A 26,847-nucleotide genomic window follows, 5' to 3' on the forward strand; every position below is an offset into this window, starting at 1 on the left:
TAAGAGCAATTTTATATCCTCTGACAAGTAAAGAGTCTCAACAACAACTTGTACAAATAAAACATAGCTTTCATGGTCTACTGCTAAACAGAAACATTATAGTTAAAACCTGCCCACATAACCCTCATAGACCTATTCTTTGTAATGGAACATATCCTTAGAGGTATATATAAAGGTTCTTTTAACATCCAGCACAGATTTGAATTGTGTCGCCCCCTAATTACTACCTTTTGAAGAAATTTAATACAATCAGTGCCAGAGGCACAAAGTATATAGTGTTATTTAATTCTCCACTGAGTCCCACACCATTCTCTTCAACAGCCTAAACTGTTTGGTTAATGTTTGGCAGGCTTGCAATGCTACCACTCTTTAATGGAAACAAAATAAATGTATCCCAACATAGCACTAAATAGTAAACATGTGGCTTGAAGTCAGACAACAAACAATTAAAAAATACATTAACAGAAACAGAAGCCATTTCTTTCATATCAATAGAACAATTTTTAAAGGAAATCTGCCAAGTTTGTTTAAAATTTTTATGGAATTCAGGGCTTGTGTACTGTTGGATAGAGGCTGTAGTTGAATATTCCAGTTTAAGGAAACATGTTTGCTATGACAGCCTTAAGCATCACAAACTAAGAACCTGTAGACTGCCTGGGATTTGCAGACTCACAGTTCCACATTTTCTACCACCGACTGAAGAGCAAACCAAAAGGAAAGAAGCGTCCTGTTTCTTATAAGATAAAACAAAGATAAAATTTGTCTCTCTTTTTATCCATTTTTTGATTGTTTTTTATAGTCAGGAGGCTGTGACAATTTAGGTCAGAAACAGAATTTGTGGAGCCCTGAAACATCTCTCTGCTACATGCCTGACCAGAAGAAGATAATTTAAACTTGCATTCGTTCCAGCAGGCCAACTTAAATTGCTGTTATCTGACCAACTTTTTTCTTAGGCAATTAACTGAATATGCAACAGAGAAAGACAATATATGTGGAAGCTTTAAAAAAATCATAATAAAATTTTGATTTTTAAGGAAAACAAGCCTGAAATTAAAAAAAAAAAAAAAAAATGGAGAAAAACATTATCTAAAGAATAGAAGAGAAAAATCTCTGAAAGAATGTATTTCAATGTTGTGTATTCACCAAGACAACATACTGGGAAAGTCCTAACAGGATGAACTGTCAAGAGTATAATCATAGAATCATAGAATAGTTTGGGTTGGAAGGGACTTTAAAGATCATCCAATTCTAACCCCCCTGCCATGGGCAGGAACACATCCCACCAGACCAGGCTGCCCAAGGCCCCATCCAACCTGGCCTTGAACACCTCCAGGAACGGGGCAGCCACAGCCTCCCTGAACAACCTGTGCCAGTGCCTCACCACTTCCACAGTGAAGAAATTCTTCCTTATGTCTAGTCTATATCTGCCTTTCTCCAGTCTATACCCATTGCCCCTAGTCCTATCACTACAAGCCTTTGTAAAAAGTCCCTCCTCAGCTTTCTTGTAGCCCCTTCTGGTACTGTAATCTGTAATGCTGGAATCTGTAAAACAAAGCAAATTGTTTTACACAGTTGTTGCTTCCTTTCAGACATCAACGCTGTCATTTCACTGGCTGTAAATGCAGTATGCTCAGCCATGCTCCCCCAAGCATCATTAATATAATAAAAAAACGCAAGGGTTTTTTTTCTCTTTTGTTTTTGTTTTGTTTGTTTGGTTATATGTTTGTTTGTTTGAAATAATAGGTGCTAGTGTTTAGGGAGCAAAGAAATTGTTATTTATCTTCCGTAGTGGTTGTCCAGAGAAGTCATGTATGCCCCATTCCTGGAGGTGTACAAGGCCAGGTTGGATGGGGCTTTGAGCAACCAAATCCAGTGGAACGCGTCCAATCCCATGGTAAGGGGGTTGGAACTGGATGATCTGCAGGGTCCTTCCAACCCAACCCAAACCATTCCATGATTATATGATTCCATCTACTGGGACCCTTGGTTTGGGGCTTCTTCAGCTGAAGCTTCCATTTCCTTACAGCCAGCTGATACCACACACAGAGGCTGTAGGAAAACCCACCAGGCATCACCCGTCCTACACCTACGCAGCTGAGGCCAGGAGCTCTGGGTCTGGCACAGCCTTTTTGGGTGACCTCAAGAAATGCCAGCTTGTAACCCAAGGGGTGCTAAAAGAAAATGTTTTATCTTCTAGGCTGAAAGAATAAGAAAGATATTCAGTGCCTTGTTCATCTTATAGATTTCTGTTATATCCCAACATCGGATCAAGGCACCTTGACATCTCTGGACACGTGTTAAGGGAGGCAGACACTGAGTTGTCTGAGCTGTGAGAAAGTAATAAACTCAGAAGTTAATCAATTCAAGGCTGGGAACTTGTGTCTCCTCAAGGAAAAGGAGTGTCAGATAAGATGAATTTGTGATGGTTTAGGGCTAATTTGAAGGCCATCTTTACCCTAACTAATAATGTCAAAGAGCAAAATAAACAGTTTTTCAGAACCGTGTAACTTAATGAGTATGTATTAGGGGATCTTGTCACCTATTGTTACCGTAAATTTTGATCAAAATAAAACTCTCTAAGATTCTTTTTGGAGTTTTAGAAAGTAGGCATTCTTTATACAACACTGGACATGCAGGGGAATAACTCCACCTAACATGCACACCACATGGTACTAGAGCTTTTATCTTCTCATTAAATGCATATGTATCTTGTTTCTCAGAAAGGCTTTACATACTTATTTCTTGGAGCTAATCTTAATGACGGCATACTCATCACACTTGTGCATTTCATGCAATCACAGAATCATAGAATGGTTTGCGTTGGAGGGGACCTTAAAGATCATCCAGTTCCAACCCCTCCTGCCATGGGCAGGGACACCTCCCAACAGACCAGGCTGCTCAAGGCCCCATTTCTACCAGTAGGACTCTAGTGGTATTCAGGGGTCTCTTCTAACTATTCTTTTTATTTAACTCGCTTATTAAGCATGCATGGTCAAAGGTGACGTCCTGCAACATGTTCCCCTTCTTCAAGGCTGATCTCCTACAGCTGGCCAATTCCGGCTTTCTAGTCACAAAGTACTCCTTTCTTTTGATTTATGCAACTCAAACATACAAGATCGCACATGTTACTCTAAGCAATCATTATTACAGCCATGGTGCCAGGCCTAACTGATACTGAAAATGCTGGCAAACAAACTCTCTAAAATTCATTTTAGAGTTTTAGACAGCAGCATCCTTTATCGTGGCTGGGCAACACAGGGGAGCGATCTCCATCCACCGTGTGCAGTGAGATACAAGCTAGGACAGGACATATTTCCCACTCACATGCAAAGGGATCCGTTCTCCCAGAAACCTTATGCCTATTCTATTCTTTCCAAGGCATAATCTTAAGGTCATTATGAACTTCATAGCAGTCTAATCCCTTGCTGATTTGGAGCTGGCTCCAGCTCTGCCTGACCCCGCACTGGAGATAGGAAAGGCTGCAAACAGAGGGGATTGCCGTAGACACAGCTGCTCAGCACAGATCACATGGCGTGATCATCTCCAAAGAATGAACAGCGTCTGGAGAAACTCTGACTGAAAGAAAACACGCTGTCAGAGGGACATTCTGCCTGACTTTCAAAAACTACAATTACTTGGATGAAACTTTTCTTTAGCTTAAATGAAAGATATTCCACTTTTTGAAAGAGTAATTGCTTCCTGTATGGTAAGAATATTGCAGAAGCATTTGGACAGTGCCGTCAGGTCCACGGTGTGAATGCTGCCGTTGCCCTGAGCAGTGTCAGATGATGAACTCCATGATCCTTGGGGGATCCTTTCCAACCCATGTCGTTCTGTGATTGTCTGATCCGAATTTCTACAGGCTCTCAGTACTAAGGTGGGATCCAGGCAGAAGCAAGCAAGCTAAGAAGTGGTTAGGGCGTACACGTGTAAGTGTACGTGTCACTAAAGATCAGGAAACGCTGCGCCCGCCACGCACCCTCATCAAAGGACTCCCCCACCCCAGTCCCGCCGCCATTTTGGGAGCCGCAGACAGCCACCCCGCCCTCCCCCGCCCTCCCCGTGACATCACCCCGCGCGCACCGCCCATCCTGCCCGCCCTGTCACGTGCCCGCGCGCGGCGGCGGCGCTCGGGCTCCCCCCGCTGGCGGGCGGCGCGCTCTGCCCGCTCGCTCAAGGGATGCCCTTGAGCGGAGGGTAAACAGCAGCCGCCCCTCCTCCTCCCCCCGCTCCCCCATTGCCGGGCCGCGCCCCCTGCGCAGCGCGTCGCTGTGGAGGGCGGGGAGCAGGTGAGGAAGGGGCTCCGAGGGGAGGGGGCGCCGAGGGGAGGGGAGGGGCGCCGCGCTTTGCGGGCCGTAGCGGCTGCACTGAGACACTCCCGCACCCACCCCCCACCGGCAACAGCGGCTCCGCCCGCCGCACTGGGGGGGGGGGAGGGGGAAGGGAAAGGAAGGGAAAAAAGGAAAGGAAAGGCAGGGGAAAGGAAAAGGAAAGGGAAAAGGGAAAGAAGAGGAAAGGGAAAGGGGAAAGGCAGGGACAGGGAAAGGGAGGGAAAGGGAAAAGAAAAGCGGGGAAAGGGAAAAGGGAAAAGAAAAGCGGGAAAAGAAAAGCAAGAAAAGGGAAAAGGAAAGGGAAATGGGAAAGGTGAAAGGAAAGGAAAGGAAAGGAAAGGAAAGGAAAGGAAAGGAAAGGAAAGGAAAGGAAAGGAAAGGAAAGGAAAGGAAAGGAAAGGAAAGGAAAGGAAAGGAAAGGAAAGGAAAGGAAAGGAAAGGAAAAATGGGAAAGGGAAGGGCAGGGAACGGAAAAAGGGAAAATGGAAAGGGGAGAGGCAGGGAAAGTGAAGAGGGAAAGGAAGGGTATGGGGAAAGGAAAGGTAGGGAAAAGGAAAGGGAAAGAAAAAGGAAAGGGAAAGAAAAAGGAAAGGGAAAGAAAAAGGAAAGGGAAAGGGAGGAAAGGGAAAGGGAGGGAAAGGGAAAAGAAAAGGAAAGGGAAATGGGAAAGGCGAAAGGAAAGGCAGGGGAAAGGGAAGAGCAAGGAAATGAAAAAGGAAGGGAAAATGGGAAAGGGAAGGGCAGGGAATGGAAAAAGGCAAAATGGAAAGGGGAAAAGCAGGGAAAGATAAGAGGGAAAGGAAGGGCAGGGATAGTGGAAAGGGAAAAGGCAGGGAAAGGGAAAGGGGAAAGGGAAAAGGCAAGGTGGGGAAAAGGGAAAAAGGAAAAGGAAGGGAGGGAAAGGAGCAAGGCAGAGAAAGGGAAAAGGTAAGGCTGGGAAAGGCAGGAAAAGGGAAGGCAAGGCAGGGGATGGGGGAGGGAAGGGAAAGAGGAGAAAGAGGAAAGGGAAGGGGATGGGAGCACGCCAGGGCCTGGCGTACTGTTTGATGTTGCTTCCCTCCTTGCCTAGGGGGCAGCGGGGGGTGGGGTGGTCTGATTCTCCCCTTACCCAGCCCCACCTCGGGGAGCTGAACTCAAATGGCTGGGGAATAATCTCCACAGCCAGCAGCTGTGAGTGCTGTATGTAGTGTTTTATACTGGGTTTAGCACAAATACATTAAAATCAAGTCTACAGAGTTAAGAGAAAGTCTGCTTTTTATCAGTATGTTGCATTTCAAAAGTGCATCCATTGGTCTTTCCATGAAAGTAGTAGTTACATGTATTTTTGTGGCCATATGGAACCGAATTGTTATCTTTACCAACTACCTAGACAGAGAGAAGTCACTAATCTGTATCATAAAAAAAAAAAAAAGTAAGGGGATCCCCATTGTAATAACCACAGGTTGATGATTGAATACCTTTTCTGGACAAAAATGAGCTGAAAATATTCAGGGTTGAGCCAGTCTTTCACCCAGTCCCAAGTATGTGTCCTTTCCCTTCTCTTTTCAAATATGTTAGTGTAGAAGGGCCATTTATGATATGCAGAGTATATAGACACTATTTATTCTTTAAATCTAACCTTGATTTAACCTAGTATTTTTGTTTGGAAAGGAAGTCAGCAAAGGATTTGTTGCAGTCATTCACAAATCAGTGAAAGGAGACTCTTTAGCACTACGTATGCGGCATTTGTCTTAGAATTTTCATTAACTTATGTTGTCATTTACTAAAGGTGCTCCTTTTGCTGTTTCCCAAAATCACTCAGGAGCACTGGTATTCCTGACAGAATGAGATACTGTCTGCTATTGATCTCTTCTGAGTTCCAGATTTATAACCTTACCTGGCACAGACAAAGGAGATTGGCCACTAGGATGTGAGAGAGAGCTGCTGGGATACAAGAGTTAATCTAAGTGAATCCATAATCTGAATGCTACTTCAGTTGTTACTGCAAAAAACCAAAAGGGTACCAGAATTAAATCCTTCAGGAACGCACCAGTAGATCTTGAGGCATTGGTGTATTTGAATAGAAGTTTCAGTTGATCACTGAATGCAGGTGTATAGAGGAAAAGGGAGAGGTTTGTTTCATCAGTTACCACTCAACATAAAGCATATTTCCAGTTTACATTGCACTGAGTTTGCAGGAAGGCAATAAAGCTTTGGCCTTTTGGGAATTCTGCAGTGCAAAACAAACCTATGCTACTGTTGCTATATCAGGAGGAAACTTACATTGTGAATAGATTTTCATTTACATTGTAATGCTACTACTTCAATAGTAATTAATTAGAAATGCAAGTTTCAATATCAGTTTGTAAAAGAAAAGATTGTATGCTGTTCTGAAATTCTGTAAGGATTTCTTTAAATAATATAATGAGTTAGAGGTAAAACTTAACTCATGCAAATTCTTTTAGAAAGCATATTTAACAGAATTTTTTTAAAAATGTGTTTATAGGTCATTGTTTATAATGTAGCTGCATCTGAAGAAATATAAAGTGGCAGTGTCATGCTGACAAACAACATAGGGCATCATTTAACGGTATGTCAAGCAATGATTCCAAGAAACGTGAAGCTGTTTCCCTATATTTGTGGCAGCAGAATGTTGTCGGGTTACAAACCTAAAAGCAACATCAAGGAATCTTACAAAATTCTTGAGCTTGAGGAAGGATGTTCCCTTGATGATATCAGAAACTCCTATCGAAGTCTTGCCAAAAAATACCATCCAGATAGTGGTTCTGCCACAGCTGATTCCGAAGCATTTATGAAAGTAGAAGAAGCGTACAGAGTTGTGCTCAGCGATGTGACGACCAAAAAGAAAACAAGTGAGACTAATGAAGAGGAGGAAGATCAGTTCAAATCAAATGCACCACAGCATAGACATTACTTGAGTTATGAAGGCGTAGGTTTTGGAACACCAAGCCAAAGAGAAAAGCAGTACATGCAGTTTCGAGTAGACCGTGCTACTGAACAAGTGTTGGAGTACCGTAAGCAGAGACTTGAAAGCCAGTATGCTGTGACTGACCTAATGAAAGCCAAAGATGTGAAACAGAGCAAAAAGGTGAAAATAACTCAGGCAGTTGAACGGTTGGTTGAGGACCTCATCCAGGAATCGATGGCAAAAGGAGACTTTGACAACCTCAGTGGCAAAGGAAAACCTTTGCAGAAATTTTCAGACTGTCCCCATATCGACCCTATGACTCACAACTTGAACAGGATTCTGATAGACAATGGATACCAGCCAGAGTGGATCCTGATGCAGAAGGAGATACGGGAAACTATTGAGAGGTTAAGGAAGAATTTAGTGCAAGCTAGAAGTAACCTTGGAGGACAAATGACGCCATATAGGCAAAAGCAATGGAATCGTGCTTGTGAGGAATTTATAGAAGATATCAGGAAATTAAACAAAAGAATTGACAGCTTCAATTTAGTTGTTCCTCTTCTGAGCAGGCAAATGGTGCATTTCAGTGCAGACAAAGAGATTGTTCGAGCACAAAAGAGTTATGAAGTTTTGATGGCAAACAGAGAGGCTTCTAATTCAGACACAAAGGAAAACGAGGAGGACAATATTGAAAGGTTTGGGTGGAAGTCATCTCTGCTTAAGTGGTTAAACCTTAAACTGAAATAAGAATACTAATTCACCTGTCTTGTCGAGATTTGAATGCACTTTATTAATGAAACTTGTAGCCTTAGGGAAATTACAGGTACACTAATAATGCAACATTCAGCTGTCCACTGTTACACCAGTTACAAGGATCTGGGTTGTCTAGTGTGAATTTGCAGGTGCTCTATTGATTTATTTGTAAATATTGTTAAGGAACAAGTAAATTCAGTTATCCTTGCAGCTCATTTTACTTCTGCTTAAATCAACATTAATGCTTTAGCATACAGTATAATCACTTTTACAGTCTGTTACCTTTTCAAAAGATGAAGCATAACAAAACTATTATAAGGACAAAGTGGAAGTAAAAAGTCCCTGTTAGTTCAACCTTTATTCTTGCTTATTTATATGTTGACAGCTCATAAATTGTTGACAGGTTTCATTAATTTTTTTAAAAAGTATGTTCATGTCTTCAAGGTTAAATTAAATGGGAATACAGGGAAGGTTCTGGAAGTCTGAACTTGGACTGTACATTCTGCAGAAGTCCATTTTTATCACAGAAGGAGGTCTTGGAAAGCATCTGAGCAAATAATGGCCAAACTATACCACAGTTGCAGGGCTTTTTTTTGGAGGCGAGAGAATTTTGAAAAATTTCAACTTTTACCATTTAAATATTTTAGAATATTGACATCAAAGAACTTATTGTGAAATATTGCAATACTATTATTAAAGTTTCGGGGCAGTGTCTTAGGGATGGGAAGATCTCTATGATGCCAAAGGGTTATTTATCTTTAGTAATCTCTTGGCTCCCCACACAATCTGATTTTCCTGGGAGACTTTGTGAATGAAAAGGTGTCGGTGGATATGTTGGTATCTGTGTGAGCCCCCTTCCTCACTTGTGCCTCTGTGACACAGACTGTCATTGTCTCCACCTGTGCTGGAGTTGTGCTGTACCCTGCTAGTCTGTAGGAGGATGTCCCAAAGGCTCTGGTATCCCACGGGTGGGGAATTTCCACTCTCAGTGTTTCAGAAATTAAAGCTTGGTAATGATCACAGCCATCCTTTGGCAGATGCCCGGGTCAATGCATTTCCTTTTGGGCAGGTAACACTGCATGTGCTGCTTTTGGTCTTTGTGCTCTTGCTCAACTAGATGAGGTCTTGCAGGCACAACAATATTTATATTTGTTGGTAGAATGGATTAATTGAAATGTCATTTGTTCCTCACTCGTTTTGGCAGCTGTGTGTATGAATGTCTGTTTATTTCAATGATTTATTTCTGCAGTCTTGCTTTTAATGAAATCTATGGATTAAACATACTTTTATGGATGTTTTTTGACATAGGACTTGTAAAAAAAATCAGATTTTGAATCTCATTGTGATCTACTGGATTTGAATCTGAGTTGCTGCTTAGTGACAGATAAAAAGAGGTAATTGCAAATCAAATTCATTGTACAAGAGTAAACAGAAACCAGACAGCAATAAACCCAGCTTTGATCGAATCCACTTTGGCTCACAATGGAGATAAGTATCAGCAGTTTAAGCATTTCAGTTGTCATGACAGATGATTCAGCATAGGAAGTGATTTTTATGTTCCTTTTAAAGCTACTTGGTTTTAAACGGAGTAGATGTGGCCTGACTTTCGGCACTTTAAATCAGCCTTACACTGTTGATCATGAAAATTTGCCAGGCACAGAAATCCACTTCTTCAACTTTTACGGCATTGATAATGGAAAAAAAATAAAATTTTATTTTCCCCAGGTGTGTGGAGGAGTGTATTTTTGCAGGGATGGTCTATTTTTAGTTGCTCTGAGCTCACAAAATCTTAAGAGCAGCATTTAGTCACTGCTTCTAGAACAAGTTATGCAGAGTACTGCATATGAATTAGAGGAACCCAGGAGAAAATGGCCTTCAGAAGGAATTTTTCTATCTGACACTAGTCCGTTAATTTAAATTTAATAACTGTTACCGTATTACTGACCTCAAAAAGGATGAAATCATTGCTGATTCCAGATACAAATACATGTTTGCTTATTCCCAGAAGTCCCTATGTGTTGGTCTAATTACCATGTTGTTTGAAAGTCTTATCTCGATGGCATCTCAGTACAAAGGCAAAATATTATTTATATTTATTAGTAGGAAATATTTATTGAGGTAGCAATTTTTCTCAGAGTGAGGAGTCCATTTCTTGCCCAACAGTCTGATGGGTCTTCCAAGCCTTGTTACCAAGCTATACAATAATACATGTTAGCGCTTTCCAGTGAAAGGAAAAGATGTACATCTGCAGGCTCTCTGAAATAATGTCTCAGGCTGTCCTATAAACTGAAGAGATTCTGCATGCGCTGTAAAAATTGAGGCCTGCTGAATACCTTCCTGTTCCAGAGTAATAATGGCGCTCGGGATGCACATGGCGTTACAGAAAATGCTCTGAGGAAAAGGAATAAAAGGCATAGGAAGCAAGAGCAGAGCATGCTGTAAGGGACAAAATCTTTATTCTTAGTAGGAAAAATTGCCACGGTGGAGGAGAAGGGGATGTGTGGTGTCTCTCTCAAAGTTCTTTCCCTGCCAGTTGTGTTCTCTGGGATGTGGCAACCACAGTGTTTACCTTCCCACCGCTGAGATCATCTGTCAAGCAAACAAACGTGTACCTGCCTCAGTGGGGCTGGGAGGGGTGATAAGGAAGGCCTGGAAAGCAGAGAGAAGATTAGGAGGAACAAAAACGGCATGTCATCCTTCCAGGTGAGGGTGAGAAGGTGATGGCCCGTGTATTAACAGGGATAGAGGTTGGAAAGTAGTTACATTTGCATTAAAAAAAAAAAAAAAAAAAAATTGGCTATAAGCCTTCTCAGTGAACAGCAAGGCAAGAGTTTTATCACAAACTTTTTCTATGTGGTATGGTTCTGAGTATCATAAGTAAGCAACAACTGTTCCTATTGATACTCTGTGCAGTGGGTAGCCTCTTCTCTGGGCCAGGTAGAGTGAGAAAGGAGGACCTGCTTCAGAAGAAGCTGGATCAGATCCAGACCTGGTAGAACTGGTTTGCTGTAGAGTAGAAAGCACGGAAAACATCTTCTAAACCCTGTACAATTTATGAGACTTTGATGCAGAAATGCGGAATGGCCTATCCAAGGATGTCATGGTCGTATGAAAAGCTTGAGTACAACTTTTAAATTTGAGTGAGATTTCGTGGGGTCACAGCTTAACTGGCTTTTAATTAAAGTTGAATATTCTGTGGCCTTTGGTTGTGTCTTTATAAGCCTTTCTCACAGTGTTCCTTCTCTTACTGAGTGCCCCATATTGCTTTCCATTTATCTTGAGCAATTTCCTTGAAATGCCTTCCTCTTTTTTTGTTTATCCTGTTCCACGCTTAGATTTCTACTTCTCAATTTTCAGACTGACTCTGCACTTTATCTTACCACAGTGTGAATTTTCAAGACTAATCACTTTTCTAACTTCAATACTTAAATTAATTCAATTGCATTTTCCCTTAGTATCTGTGAAATCTTGACATCGAATCTTTTATAATAGATTACAATCTGTATTTTATGAGCAGGTGGTTCTTTCTTAAGGTACCTCTGGTGGTGCTGTAGCTCCTTCCAATGCTTTGACAAGAAATAGGCCAGAAGGCTAGAAAAAGAGAACTGAATCCTATACATGGGAAGTATGAAGGGAATTCTCTGAGAGTCAGAAAGCAGGGGTCAGTTCATCCATTTGGGGCACATTCAAAACCACGTTGCAGGCAGAAGTCTGGTCGCATCCATTGTGGAACTGGAACGTGTAGAAACACTCTTGGCTCTCCCTGACCATGACAGGTATGAAGAGATCCCAGGTGGGTGGTGCTGGGCAGGGCTCCCTGCCGTCTCAGCCCTGCCCATGCTCACTTCCTGCATTTGGGAATGAGGAGGAGGGACATGAGCATCAGCAAGCTGCTAATGAGGGTGGGGTACAAGTGGTGCAATTGCTGCCTGGGCTGTGTTGAAGCTGTCTGGAAAATATCCTGAAGTCAGAAAGAAACAGAATCATAGAATGTCCTGAGTTGGAAGGAACTCACAAGAATCATCCAGTCCAGCTCCTGTCCCTGCACAGGACAACCCCAGCATTCACACCATGTGTCTGTGGGTTTTGTCCAAATGCTTCTGGAATATCAACTGGCTTGGCGCTGTGACTGCTGCCCTGGGGAGCTGTTCCAGTGCTCCATCACCCTCTGGGCGAAGAACCTGTTCCTAATATCCAACCTAAGCCTACCCTGGCACATCTTCCTTCCATTCCCTTGGATCCTCATGATCACCAGAGAGAAGAGATCAGCGCCTGCTTCTCCTCTCCTGGTGAGGAAGCTGTAGGCTGTGATGAGGTCTCCCCTCAGCCTCCTCTGGGCTGAACGACCAAGTGCCCCCAGATGCTCCTCACACGGCTCCTCATATGGCTTCCAGACCCTTCACCAACTTTGTGGCCTCCTCTGGACACTCTCCAGCGGCTTTATACCCTTTTTATGCTGTGGTGCCCAGAAGTGCACCCATTACTTAAGGTGGGGCCACACCAGTGCAGTGTAGAGTGCGACAGCCACCTCCCTTGACCAGCCAGCAACACTGTGCCTGATGCAGCCCAGGGCACGGTTGCCCTCTTGGCTGCCAGGGCTCACTGCTGGCTCATGTTCAACTTGCTGTCGACCAGAACCCCCAGATCCCTTTCCACAGGGCTGCTCCCCAGCCTGTCACTCCCCAGTCTGTGTGTGTATCCAGGGGTGCCGTGTCCCAGGTGCAAAATCTGGCACTTGCCCTTTTTAAGCTCCATGCTGTCGGCGATTGCCCACCTCTCCAATGTGTCCATCTGCTGGGACTCCCTGCCCTAAGGACTGTCACCAGTTGTCAAATAATGCAGATGCTTCTTCCCAAGCAGCCAGAAGGAACACAGAGTTGCTTATTAATCCTATTTTTATAAACACAGAGTTGCTTATTAACCCCACTTTTATTAAACCAGACGTAGGACTGAGCGGTTTGTGGCGGAGGAGATACATCACAGTATGGGAGGCGCAACACCGCCTCCCTGTCCTGGGCTCGTGGGATGAGGACAGAAGCCCCGCCTGGAAAGAAAGGGGGCGGGGCTTATAACCGAGTCCAGGCTGAAGGGGCGTGGCCTATCACCGCCCCGCCCGTCTTCCCCAGCCGCCGGCGTGCGCAGCCACGCCGGCCAATCGCTGCGCAGTTCCCCCTCCCTCCCCCGGTGACGCGCAGCACTGCCTTCCCATTGGCGGGGCGCCGCCTCGCTGCGGGGTGTGTGTGCGCCTCTGCCCGCGCTCGCGGAAGAGCCTGGCCCAGGACAGGGGGGTACGTGCGGCCGCCGCTCTTCTGCTGCGCGGGCGGGGGGGCGGGGGAGGGAGGGGGCAGCCGGGCGCGCGCCTCCCCCCACACGGAGCCTCCCCCCACACGGAGCCTCCCCCCACACGGAGCCTCCCCCTCGGCCGCGGGGCCGTGCCCGGTGTCCCCCGCCCCGGGGGCACCGCCAGGGCTCGCTGGGGGCGGGGGGTGCTCGGCGTGGGGAGAAGGAAGCTGAGCCTCATCGCTACCTACAGCTGCCTGAGAGGAGGGGGGGAGGGGGGTTGGTCCCTTCTCCCAAGTGACAGGGGACAGGGCTAGGGGGAATGGCCTCACGCTGCCCCAGGGAAGGTTCAGATTGGACATGAGGAAAAATTTATTCACTTAAGCTGTTGTCAAGCACTGGCAGAGGCTGCCCAGGGAGGCGGTGGAGTCTCCATCCCAGTGTGTTTCAGTAGGGGGAGATGAGGTGCTCGGGGATGGTTCAGTAGTGGACAGGTATGGTTGGACTCACGTTCTCAAAGGGCTTTTCCAGCCAAGCCATTCTATGATTTTTCACATTTGGGAAAGGAGGCGGTGGTGCTTAGCAGAGAGTTTGAGGTCTGCAGATGAAATATTTTAAAAAATACTGTTTTCCCCAAGTGATGCTGCTTTCTGTCAGGACTTTGATAGCAGCTTGGGGTCTCTGCCTTATATCATCCCTGTGGTGACTTAAACCCATTAAATAAATATTGATGCACGTAGTGTATACTTCAGTGCAAAAATAGGCCAATGGGTAATTGCAGATTTGATCTGCCTTTATGCCTCTCTCAGGACTTCAAACCTTAATAGCACTGTAAAAGAACACTTGCTGGAGACAGTGCTTGTGCTGCTCTGGGGCTGACCATCACACAGATCTGTGTAAGGCAATTAGTAATTTTGCCACACAGCCTTATTTTTGTCTTAAGTTTATTTGAAGGTTCCTTTTTTCCTCCTTCTGTCTTACTGTAACACCTAACCTAGATGATAGAGCATTCTGTTAGGTTATTTGGGAAACTGAAAGTGAAACTCCATGCAGCTACTGGAGTGAGTGAGTGGTCTAAAGACACCCCCCCCCCCTTTAAAAAAATCACAGTGGACTTGATAGAAATCTTCACATAACTTTCTTGCAGTGACTCTGCCAAATACCTTTTTGTAGTATAAATATATGGGGAAAGTGTGTGTTTTTCTGATCGGTTGCATGTGGACAGTGCTGTCTTCTTCGAGGAAAATAGAGTTTTCTTCTTGACTTTAAATTTCTTCTCTTCCTTCTGTCAGTCTTTTGCTTCCCCCTGTGGAAACAGGAGGATCCATTCTTGGCTAAGCTGACAATATTCCAAGGCCTTTGCAAAGCTTAAGACAGTTTGCTTTGTGCAGGACTTGTATTTTCTTGCAACTGCTTTAGTGTTTTGTTCAAGTGAAATCGATTCATTTTGGGAGAGAGAAACTGGTTTTCAGATGGAAATTTTGAGCTCCGATTCTTGTGTTTTCATTTCACTTAATTTGTCTGAATAATGTACTTGTTGTTCTAACCTGAGTGCTAGCATCTACCAAGTATTTTTTTCACAGTAGTTCTAACTGTCCTTGTTAGTTCTTCAGTCACCCGTTTGTTCTTGCAAGCACTCTTGTGTTTCTGTTTCTTGGATGTGAGAAATTTTTTCTGAGAACAGTGGGAGAGCCTGTCTGCTCTGGGAAAAGGGGAGGAGACTGATTGTAGGAAGGGCATTGAAGGACACCTATGCAATGTGTTTTACCTGTTTCCTTGCTGTGAGGTATGTGGATGTAAAAGTTTAACCAGAAGAGTGAGTTTTGTACTTGTATTCAGGTAAGAAAGTCTGCTGAAAGTATGTGTCTTCATTAGAGTGGTTCTGTCTGTAGTAGGATACGTTTGGGATAAAACCTATGTATGTATCCACATTAACCCATGTGAGGATAAACCTCAGCTCTTGTGGTCTTGTTGGCATCTCAGCTTCACAGTGTTGCTGGTATTTCGCAGTTGAGATATAGCTTATTATTTTCCTCTTTCTTTGCTAGAGGTGTTGAGAACTACGTACTAGGGAACATTAACTTAGAATCACAGAATGGTTTGGGTTGAAAGGGGCCTTAAAGATCATCCAGTTTCAGTCCCCCTGCCATGGGTGGGGACACCTCCCTCCCACAGGATCCAGTTGCTGAAAACCTCATCCCGCTTGGCCTTGAACACCTCCAGGGATGGGACATCCATGTCGTCTCTGAGCAACCAGTTCCAGTCCTTCCCTACCCTCACAGTAAAGAATTTCTTCATACTATCAAATCTAATCTAAATCTACCCTCTTTCAGCTTAAAACTATTGCCTCTTGTTCTGTCACTGCAGGTCTTGGTAAAAAGTCTCCCTGTCTTTCTTAAAAGCTACTTTCATATATTGAAAGTCTGCAATAAGGTCTCCCCAGAGCCTTCTCTTTTCCAGACTGAACAACCCCAACTCTTTCAGCATTTCTTCATAGGAGAGGTGTTCCAGCCCTCCCAAATGGAAGTCCCTCATTTTGTGGGCCGCCTTTGCACCTGTTCTGACAGGTCCAGTCTTGTGCTCTTGTTCCAGAGCTGAACACAGTGAGTCTTGCCAGAGAAGAGCAGGAGAATCGCCTCCCTCAACCTGCTTCTTGTTATGCATCCCAGGATATGATTGGCTTTCTGATGAGCTTTGTTGCTGGCTCATGTGCTGTTTTTCCCCACAGGGCTGTATTCATTCCATTTGTCCCCCAGCGTGTTCTGATACTGACGATTGTCCCAGCCCATGTGCAGGACCCTGTGCCTACTGGTGAACTCCTGTTGCAGGCCAGGATGCTATTACCCTTTGCAGTAAGGGTGCATCGCTTGCTCGTGCTTGATTTGGCCAGGACCACTAGATCCTTTTCTGCCAAGCTGCTATCCAGCTGTGTAACCCCCAGCACATACTGATCTGTGGGGTTATTCCTTCCCAGGTGCAAGACTGGCCATTCCCCTTTGTTGAACTTCATGGGGTTCCTGTGAGCCCATTTCTTGAGCCTGTGGAGGTACCTCTGGATGGCATCCAAGTACAGGGTGAAAAATAATTTTGTTGTTATTGATGTATCTGAAGTTGGTTTAGCCATTGGCTTTTCTTGACTTGCTTTCTGAACTGCAGTAGAACTGTACATGATGTTTGAAGGAGGTGATTTTATTTACATGTGTTATTACTGTTTAAATGGGAAAAATTCCAAAGGAAAATACAGCTTTGAAGAAACACAGCTTCAGTCATTCTGAAAATGACTGAAAGTATGTTTATAGGCAAGGTAATATATTTGGTAGATTTGACATAACCACCAGTGTGTTCAGTGGGGAGGAGAAATAGCACAGCATGTTTGTGTATTGACTGCTTCCTGTGGCCAGCGGCGTGCAGTGTGTGACCTGCGTGGTCTGTAGTGACAACAGCAGTGGGAACCACCACCGTGTTCCAGTGTGGTGGGTGAGGAGCTGCGAGGGGAAGGAATGGATTACTGCAGGGTGAGGAAGAGAGGTGCCCTCAGGGTTTGAAGAGGAACAAATGAAGTACAGATGGAGCCATTATAACAGTGGAAAAGAAGGAAAGGCTGTAGGAGCAGTCATGAATCTGTAACAGCACAGTGCGGCAATTTTGTTGTAGAAAGATTAAGGATCTGAAAATTGCTAGTTAAATGTGTAGTCTAGGAAAATAACTGTATGGTTGAGCCCATACAGATGCTGTACAAAAGTAAAATTATTATTTTGGAGTTGAGTGATTCATTTTAATGCTTTAAGGTAGCATCATCACAGTGGATGGATTTCCAGAGCTGGTTTCAAGAGGACAAACTTTTATCTCGTTCATAGGAGGTGGCCTGTGTTTGTAGTGTAGAATAATTATCTTTATTATTTATTTATTTATGTATATATATTTGGTTATTTATTTACTTATTTATATTTCACTTCTTACTGTAGACTTCTAATTACCATTACTAATCAGAAAACTGTTCTACATCTGTCTTTCCTGTAACATAATTGTAAAGGACATTTGCCTGTTTTTAGCTTTTAACAAGTATCTAGAAATTATTTATGGCAGATGGGGTAAATCCACATGTTGATAATACTGAAGCAAAATAGAATCACATTAAGAGTGGCTGAGAGTCACTGCTAAATAGAAAAACTTCAAATATTTTCTGATGTTCCAACTATATATGATAACCTTATTATAGTGTGAAGACGCTTATGTAGTGCGGAATCTTTTATAGCTACTGTCTCACCAAACTGTGAGGACTCTGTGGTTTTAATAGTCACTTTGTAACACTAATTAACTGCACATTCATCTTCCTTTATTTAAAATTCTGTGGGATCCTCTCTCTGTGAAGCCGGACAGTCTTTACTCTTGGTATTATTTGATTCACCAACTTGATGCCTTTTTCTCAATGTTATAAAGGCACTATATTTATCTTTTTTGGGGACTGGGAATATGGGCAAGATTCCTTGGCCTGACTCAAAGACTAAGTTCTGGTCTGTGTATGAAGCCCAGTTGTATGTATGCTACTTTTTTTAACTGGTAATACCAGAGAGGGGATTGTGGTTTGAAGATGAAACTTAGATGAAATATTTGCTTTTTCGCTTCTGCTTTTTTCGCTTGCTTTTATTTTTGAGTTCCATACATTTGAACAAACAGTACATTCTATTCAATTTCTGTTTCAGATATTTGTATGTAAACCTTAGGTTTTTGGGTTGTATGATGATTTTATTTTGTAATTATGTTCATAAGGTAGGTTGTTTTTTGAATAAAAAAAAAAGAAAACAAACCACACATTGTAAAGATTTCTCATGATAGTTGTCAAATATATCGAGATTTTACTATTTTGTATTAAAATACATCTTTGCCTGTGTTTCAGGTATTTCAAACACAGTTGTTAATGGAAAAGTTCATGCATAAGTACAAAATAAGAGGGGCGATCTAATCTTTGAGGAAATGGCAGGATTCCTAGACAACTTCCGGTGGCCAGAGTGTGAGTGTATTGACTGGAGTGAAAGAAGAAATGCCATCGCTTCAGTAGTTGCGGGCGTATTGGTAAGTTTTGAGAGAATGTGAATCATAACTGCGTTGACAAATTTGGAAGTACGATAAAAGTACTTTTTTGTTTCATTTATTGTAAAGGTTCTCTCTTTAACTGCACTTTAATCAAGTATATTTCTTTTTTATTCTTTTTTTGAGCATAACTGTCAGACAGCTTTTTTACAGGTCATATAACTTTAGTTTTGTCTGATAATGATGTTCTGCTATCTCTTCTTTAAAAAAGATTGAAATTCCTCAAGGATTTTTGTCATAATTAGGTAGATTAGAACCCCTGTGTTACAAATGATGTCTATCTCCTAGGCGTTTAGAATCTGGGTTCTTGTTCTTAAAGCTGTACAGGAAATTTAGCCATGCACTGATATTTAATTTGAATAGAAAATGTGACTGATTCCCAAATGCTTCTCTGAAAACATCAGTGTTACCGTTTATGTAGAACTTGCATATCGAGCAGATTTAGAGTATGACTTGGAGCTAATAACTTTCTAAAATAGATTATACTTGTTACAAGACAAATAAATAAATAAATAAATATTTGCCATGTTTTATCTGCCTGTCTCTGCACCCTTCCAGCCTCATAACACTGGTTTATTTTATTTCAAGTTTTTCACAGGCTGGTGGATAATGATAGATGCTGCGGTAGTTTACCCTAGGCCAGAACAAATGAACCATGCATTCCATACCTGTGGGGTGTTTTCAACACTAGCTTTTTTCATGTAAGTGTATCTAAAGGGAATTCTTATAAAATAAACAAGAGCCATTAAACACAGATTTTTCTAGACAGTATGGTATATGATAAAACTTTGAATCACTTGGTTGTAAATTATGAGTAATCTTGTATGTTTTTGCATGGCAATGTAAAGACCTTTTTTTTTTTTCCACCTGTGGTCTTTGGTTTTGATTGTAGTTTGTTTATTCATTGTCCTGTCTGTCCTGCTCATTTGTTTAGGGTGAATTGCTTTTTCATATGCATGTCAGATGAAGGCGAGAAAGCAGACCTTCCTTTATGCAAGTTGCTTTCTACAATACATGTTTAAATTCCTAGATCAAAATTCATGTGATGCTGTCCAGTTGCTTACCTCAATATAAAACACATGACTGCCTTTTCCCGTTTTAAAATAATTTTTACAGCTGTCTGGCCCAAAACTTCCTCAAATGAGAGAGGCAGAAGTGTTATAGCTATTGTTATAAAGATGTAAATGTGGCAGGCTTGAAGGAGAAATAATAGCTTTTATTGAATGGCACAATATCTGCAAGAAGAAAGGATGCATTTGGATATGCAAGACCTTTTTAACATTTGGTATCTAAAAGTTTCTGGGTTTTTTTTCCTCAGCAGTATAACTCATTTTAAGAAAATGTATTGTCCCTCCTTACGGGGTGTCTCTCGCTTAAGTACTTGCAGTATTCATTGTGAAGGAAAGCAACTTGTACCATAATCATGAGAGCACTGTGTTACTGGCGGTTGTTATTCCTGTGAAGTGGCTTTAGTTATTTTAAAAGCTTAAATAGTTCGAAAGGGAACAAGAATATTTCAGTCACTAAAAAAGACAATTCTTCCATCTTATAGGTCGGTTAATGTAAACATTGAAGTAAAACTTACTAACAAATACGGGGTTTGTTTGAAATTCAGTTGGAATCCTTCTGTTAAGGGACATGAAATAATACTTGACTATACAGAATGCAAAGTAATTTTTCCTGAATTTGTTACATCTTAAGAAAAAAAAAAGCTAGCTTTTTACTTATAACTTCTAATTGATTTTCTATTAATCTGAAGTGTATACACTTTTTTTGTTCCTAGGATAAATGCTGTATCAAATGCACAGGTGAGAGGAGACAGCTACAGTGATGGATGTTTAGGAAGAACAGGTAAATTGACTCTAAAAATCATGCTAAGTTGAAAGACATTATTTAGGTGTTGTTTTTTCTAAGTGGTGGTTAAGCAAATAATCAGAAGTTAAGGAGTAGGAGAGAACATCTGTGAAGTTAACTTTACAAAATTAACACTTGGACATAAGTACTGTCTTTGTTAGAAAGGTCAGCTTAGGAAAATTTTACTTTTGTGTATCTTTAATACCTAAACGCACCTCTGCAAATCTTGTATTATCGCTGAGAGAAAAAAAAAATTCTGGCCTGTGGTAGGCTATGGAGCAGCCATTCCTAAAGAATGCCTTATTTTATAATGTATCACAAACACTCTGTTTCCTTTGTATGTCACCTACTGTGTGGTGTCTGTGGACCTGCTGTCCTCTCTCTGATTTCATTTGTAACTCCCTTACTGTTTCTCATGTGGATCCCAGCATCTGTTTCCATGCGATTTGTAGAATGCCTCACTAGAAATCTGGTAGGATTTACTGTTTCTTGAACTAGAATAGGATGCTATTTTGGGTGCCATTCATAAATCAGCTTGAGAGAATCTTTGCATAGAAATATTTTTCCTATCCTATGAGTGAGCAGGTTCAATATTTTCAATGGCATCTTCCTTTTTCAGCAGATAATGTCTAGCAGGTAGATGTTGCCTATGCGAAAATATCTTTCTGAAGTAAACGTAGGAAGCATTTGTTTTGCATATCCTATTGGAATGATTTCTCTACCTCAGAAACACTATAGCTTTGACAAAGTACCTCATCATTATTCCGCTCCAAGTTGTGTTAGAAGATGTTATAGGCATTCCCTAAAGGTGAGGGGAAATATCTGGTAGTTGTGTCTGCTTGCTAAAATATAGGGAATCCAGCTACTAAGTGTTTACTAGAGAAGGCAAATTTTGGTATATCTCGTCCTTGATACAGGATTTAATCCTTTCCCTTTGTGCCTGCAGCAAGACAAAATGTATTATAAGAGAGTGGTAGATTGGATCATCTGTCACTATGGATAATAATCTATGTTGTTCTCAGAGATTTTAATATTTCCGACAGGTGCTCGTGTCTGGCTTTTCATCGGCTTTATGTTGATGTTTGGTTCACTTATTGCTTCAATGTGGATTCTTTTTGGAGCATATGTTACACAGAGTAAGTCTGTTTATTTTCACTTATACAAAAGTACTTTCGTTGTCAGCCAAAAGACGGAAAATCCAGAAGAACGGAAGCGTGTGGTCTGTTCTTGTCAGAGCCACACCACCTAGTTTTGTAGTCAGAGCATGATACTAAGATTAGTGTTTTAAGTACATGTTCCAGTACAGAAGAACTTTAATGTTTCCTTTGTTACTTACTTTGCAGACACTAATGTTTACCCTGGATTAGCAGTGTTTTTCCAAAATGCATTGATATTTTTCAGGTAAGTTATCTGGGGATATTTCCCTCCTTCTGAAGGGTTATCTGACTTACCAGCTTCCATGCATATTGATCTTCCTGGAAAATAGGTTCCGAAAGCTGGTGGCTTGCTCCAGACTCGGACCTTCCACAGTGTTGAGCTTGCTGCTTGCAAATGCAGGACCTTCTGCATTTCAATTTATTACCCACCTTGACCTTTACTTGAGGGGGGTGGCACATAAGCCGGAGAGACTTTGTGGGTCACTGAGTAAACTGACTTTCTACAGAGAACTGGTTTGATATTATTCAATGCATAAACTGAACAAACTATTACTTCTCAAAAAATAGTTTTTGAACTCTGCTACTTTTTTTGCTCCTTTTGCTCCAGTACTTAGAAACAATGTTCTATTTGCCCCTTCTCAGCCCACAAGAGTCTGTTCATTCCCTGCGTGCTCCTGTTAGTCCAGCTCTTTCTGCTTTCAGTGAATTTGCATCTCTAGAATGTGGATGACCAAAGGTATAGACAGTATTCTGGCAAGATGTTAGTGATGTCTTTGGATAATGGCAATAATGCTTTCATCTTTGTACTACAAATACCTTGGCAATGTACCCTAGCAGCACTAGGTGTGAGATCCTGTTCCCCTTTTCCAGACTATTTTATACCAATTTATATTTATAAATATTTTATTTTATATTTAGTTTATGATCATCTCATAACTGACACACCTAGATTTGTTTCTACTGGATGAGCTTTCAGTTATCAAGTGATATTTTTTTTTTCCTAAGACCACGGTGGTACATTTTGTAATATTACATTTGAATCAATTTCTTTTATTTCACTTGATACTGAGTATATCATGTGACACTTTGGAAATGTCTGTGTCTGTGATAACTCTTTTTATATGTATAATGCATTCTGCAATCCATGAATTTTATTAAATAATAAAATAAAGTGGAAGCATTAAATAGTGTATGTTCCGTGATTAGTCACTGAAAAAGTTCATATAACCTCCACTTTTGCGAGTTCTTGCCCACTTAAATTACTGTGCTAACCATTTTCTTTCTGGCATCATAGCAAATACTTAGCAGCAAACTAGATTGACTGGCTCCACTGAGCTTCCCTGTTTGGAAAATCAGTTATGTTCTTCCAAAAAATAGCAAATACTACATCTCTTCTGTAGTTTTGTGCATGATTGAAATGGGGTATTGATGAAGGCAGAATTCAGAGAATAGTTTCACCATGCCTGAAATCTTCAGGCTTATTTCAGTAGTTTGATGAACTTGTTTCTGAAGCTGCTGTGTGTTTCTGAAAGTGTCTTTCCTTAGTTTCTGTTTACTCTGTATATAGATCTGTTTTAGGTTTATTTGTTTTCTTTTGCCTTCCAAAATTTGTTTTCTAGGTATGAACTATGAGACAAATTACAACCTTTTTTTTTTTTATTTTTAAAAAAGTCTTTTTTTTTTTTTTATTCCACCACACACTTCAGGCAGTAACTGTTGATTAAGTCCATTTGTTACTGTGTACTCCTTTCCTTAGACTGGCCCTGGATCAGTCAATGATACCCCTCTCAATGTCCTTATCTAAAACTTTTATTTTGATTCTCTTCACCATTTTTTCACTTAGTTTGACATGCAGTATTAGTAGTTTTCTGCTCTAGTTAATTGCCCAGATGTCTCGCTTGTTTTACCTATCATTGCTTGTTATTGTTGTTCTTGGTGTCAGTATTTCTCATGCCCTTCCTTTTTCATTCTCTGATAATTTAGTATGACCCTGCCCTTCATTACTACCTTTTTGTTTGCTCTAAGAAAAAAAAAAAAATTAAAGCATAAGGAACAATAAGGAAGTCATGTTTGGTTTTGTTCTCTCACCGTATTTTTTTCAATTCATTACTACATGTAATCACATCCAACCTTATAAAAGGAATTTTGGAAATCAAATTGCAATTTGGATCTCACTTATGCACCACGGGATCAATATTCTTTCTGATTTGCTCATAAAAATGTAATTGCTTAGATTCTGTCCTAGTATAATGCTTTGTTCAGCTGATTGCTAGATGCCAGGTTGAGCCTTGCTGCTCTGTAACTCTGTGAATAAGTCCTAGAATCTCTTAAATATCAGAATTTTTTCCTTCAGAGAGGCAGCTGCTCTGGCTGTGAGGCTGGCAGGTTTTTTTTTTTTGAGCAGTCACTTCAGCTGGATCTCATAGTTCTGGCAATGCATAGTAAATGGAATATAAGTACAAAAAACAGATACTGACTTGAATAAAAGTTCAGGTTACTGGAGGGATATTGATGGGTAGCATAGATAGTTAAAGATTGTAAGGATGCTGTTAAAATTACCTTTGCCACCTTGTGTATGGTCTGATGTCTTTTTCTTTTTTCCCCTGTTTAGTACTCTGATCTATAAGTTTGGAAGAACGGAAGAGTTATGGGGATGAAAGATCCACGTATAGCATCATCTGTTCTATAGTTGCTATGTTGTACTACGTATGTAGATACATTGACATTTATTTGTTCTTGTTCTGCTTTCTAAATTGTATGAACTGAGGCAAATTACAGTTTCTGTAATAAGCTCCCTCTTTTCACAGAACAGATTTGTGAATATGTACATATGACTGTATATATCCTAAAAAGGGAATGTCAGGCTTCCTTTCCGAAATCTTCAGGCTTATTTCTTCAAATACATGGGTTTCTATCAACCCCTAAGACTTGATCTTCCAAACCTTCACATGGGTCAGAGGCTTCAGTGGAGCCTGGACTGAAGAGGCAGGATGAAGCCCGTGCCCTGTATAAGGGGTCACTACTGTATGCATAGGTGAGCTGTAGCCAGTTTAGAAAGGGCTGCCTGCGTGACCTGGAGCAGTACTCAGCGCGTGGATGTGACCCAGCTAAGGCTGTATTTATTGACAGTAAATTCTATCATATGCTGAGGTAAGAGCTGATTTTAAGAGTTTTTCTATAACTACTCAGAAAAATATAAAGTAGCTATTTTTTTGTAAAAGGTGATGAATTTTTAAACAAGGCCCTTTATTAAGCAGGTTCTGCATGGCAAATCAAGCTGTTCTTGACTTCTGATTGCTATAGCACGAATGACATTTGGCAGCACCACAATCCTTAGAATTCGTTTCATGCTGTTCAATGTAATAGATACCAATTAGTACCTGATGTATTTACTGATATGAGAATAAAAACCCCAAGCTGATGCTGGCTGTAGTTAAGGAATGTAAAGAATAAAGGTCAGACTAATGTCTTTAAAATGTTACTAGCATAATTTTCTTCAGGGGAAGCTTTTTGCTGATAAACAAACAGTTATCCTGCTACCGATTACCTTTTCTATTTAAAAGGCAATCATTTCAAGGGGGGATATAGTAGATGTATTTATTGCTAACGGTTTTATCTTGAAATAATTGCCAGTTTCAGGACTGTCACTTGCCCCAGATAAAATGTATTTATCTGCTAAATTTCATGGGCGCTTTTTGGGAACACTTCCATTGTTGAAATCTTTTTCTTCTAGTTGGAGTATACAGAAAGGGAGAACAGTGATGTTTTATAGCTTTGAACTGGCCTTGTACGCTCATCTTGCTGTCGGTGACTATCTTATGATGAGTCCTATGTGGTTTTTAAAGCGTTTGAATCTCCCTTGTGTCTAAAAGCTTTTATAACTTTCCATGTTATCAAGATTGCTGACCAAACGGTATTAAACTGCAGAATGTGACTTCTGTGCATGGTTACTGTATCCTGTTAGTCATCTAATTGCTCCCTTGTGGGAATCTCTCCAGTGGACAGAATATGAAGCAAATACTGCAGCTGAAATTGTGCTGCTGGCTAGACTAACTTCCTCCTGTTTTTCACCATCCTGCAGTGAGTTAAGATCTATTCACTGCTGTTAATCATAGCCTTGTACATAAATTGTCTGTTTGGTTGCAATTTCAGAAAACTGCAATAAACTTTATTTTACCTTCTCAGAACAGCGAGCTTCACAAGGTAATTGTACTTAGTCACCCAAGCAGTATTGTCCTTTAAGCAGGTCTTACAGCTGCCAATAAGTAAGGCCAAGGTTCTTGTTTTCAGGTCTGTCAGCTTCTTGCTGAGAGGCTTAGAAATGTTTGTGTCTTTTTCACTAAGTGAGAAACAAGTGTGGCCTATAATCACACACAGTATCTTGCACCTGGCATGTGAACAGTGCAAGCTAAGTGTTTGACTCTGCAAGAACCCTTATGGTGTGCTTTAATGCATGTTCCTGGTTAAAAAACAGCTTGAGAGCAGAGCAAGAGCTGCTTTTTGAGGTTACTTGCGTTTCCTACCAGAAGCTTGCTTTCTTGCAAGCATTTCTTGACCATCCTTTTTGGTTTTAGACAACTGGAGTGGTCATGTGCTCTATACAGCTGCTAAGAGAAGACACCCCTTTGAGGGTTGTCTTTTCTGGTATCCTAAGCTGAAAACAAGCTTCATTCAGAATATCCCCAAGTCCACTTTAAACCACACATAGTTCCAGTGCAAGCCAGGGTGGACAGGGCTGGCTCATTTTAGGGAATGCCTTGGCCTGCTACATTTGGCAGATGCAAGGATAACCCTTGAGTTACTCCTAAGGAAAGGGGTTTTTAACTTTGGCCCATTTGTGTAACTATAAGAAATATTTCGTAACAACTCTCTCTAACAGAAGCCTAGTGTAGGGCTTGCTCCACAAGCTGTATACTGTGTTGCTAAATATTCATAGGAGATGTTTTAACTGACTTCTTATCTATGTCCTTTATTACGCATGTAGGTTGTTCCTTGTGTGACCCCGGGGTTCTGGTGTGTTTACAGCACAGTATATAAAAAGAACATGGATGAACTTAAAAGCAGGTATTATGCAGCTTGTGGCTGGCTTGAAATTCTTACCAGACTTGAAGTATGACTGAGTCTTCAGATAACTGTGTTATCTTGGCACGTTGCCTAATTGCAAGAGATCAGATTAGTTCTACGAGGAAACCACCTCATCATACTTTTGGAAAAAATGTTACTATTTTTTCACTCTAGTCTTGTATTTTCCTGGAAGGGGTGGTATAGCATTGCCTCCCACATCTTGCAGCTCTGACAGTGAACCTGGTCACTTACAGACCTAAGGGACTTGAACAAGTCATTTGCAAATAAACAAGCATCTTTTTTAAAAAGAAAATAAGCAACTTGTATCAAACCCAAGAAAAAAAAAAGTCAAGCAAATAAAACCAATCTTTTTAGTACAGAAGTGGTTCACTTGTTCATTGTGCTTTAT

The 26,847-nt window shown here is 41.3% G+C and overlaps 2 protein-coding genes across 3 annotated transcripts; both read left to right on the forward strand.

The window, feature by feature from the left end:
- Positions 1–6,424: 6,424 nt before the first annotated feature.
- On the forward strand, positions 6,425–11,151 carry DNAJC28 (DnaJ heat shock protein family (Hsp40) member C28). Its single transcript, XM_054056634.1, has one exon. It carries the CDS (start codon positions 6,868–6,870, stop codon positions 7,984–7,986), a length of 1,119 nt encoding a protein of 372 aa, XP_053912609.1. The 5' UTR covers positions 6,425–6,867; the 3' UTR covers positions 7,987–11,151.
- Positions 11,152–13,142: 1,991 nt separating this feature from the next.
- Positions 13,143–26,715, forward strand: TMEM50B (transmembrane protein 50B). 2 transcript variants are annotated; one of them, XM_054080657.1, is made up of 7 exons: positions 13,143–13,280; positions 18,170–18,345; positions 18,952–19,064; positions 20,147–20,214; positions 21,261–21,353; positions 21,561–21,618; positions 22,017–23,979. In XM_054080657.1, exons 2-7 carry the CDS (start codon positions 18,247–18,249, stop codon positions 22,102–22,104), a joined length of 519 nt encoding a protein of 172 aa, XP_053936632.1. In that variant the 5' UTR covers positions 13,143–13,280; positions 18,170–18,246; the 3' UTR covers positions 22,105–23,979. The 2 variants fall into 2 exon arrangements, with proteins under 2 accessions (XP_053936632.1, XP_053936638.1); XM_054080663.1 differs by lacking the exon at positions 22,017–23,979 and adding an exon at positions 23,986–26,715 and having other exon boundaries at positions 13,144–13,280.
- The last annotated feature ends 132 nt before the right edge of the window (positions 26,716–26,847 follow it).

The sequence above is a fragment of the Cuculus canorus genome, chromosome 1, assembly GCF_017976375.1.
Source record: "Cuculus canorus isolate bCucCan1 chromosome 1, bCucCan1.pri, whole genome shotgun sequence".
Lineage (NCBI taxonomy): Eukaryota > Metazoa > Chordata > Aves > Cuculiformes > Cuculidae > Cuculus > Cuculus canorus.

Coding starts and splice junctions, on each gene's coding strand:
- DNAJC28 (XM_054056634.1), top strand. CDS start 6,868: ATGCTGACAAACAACATAGGGCATCATTTAACGGTATGTCAAGCAATG.
- TMEM50B (XM_054080657.1), top strand. CDS start 18,247: ATGGCAGGATTCCTAGACAACTTCCGGTGGCCAGAGTGTGAGTGTATT. Junction 19,065..20,146: donor TCAACACTAGCTTTTTTCAT/GTAAGTGTATCT, acceptor TTTTGTTCCTAG/GATAAATGCTGTATCAAATG. Junction 20,215..21,260: donor TGGATGTTTAGGAAGAACAG/GTAAATTGACTC, acceptor TATTTCCGACAG/GTGCTCGTGTCTGGCTTTTC.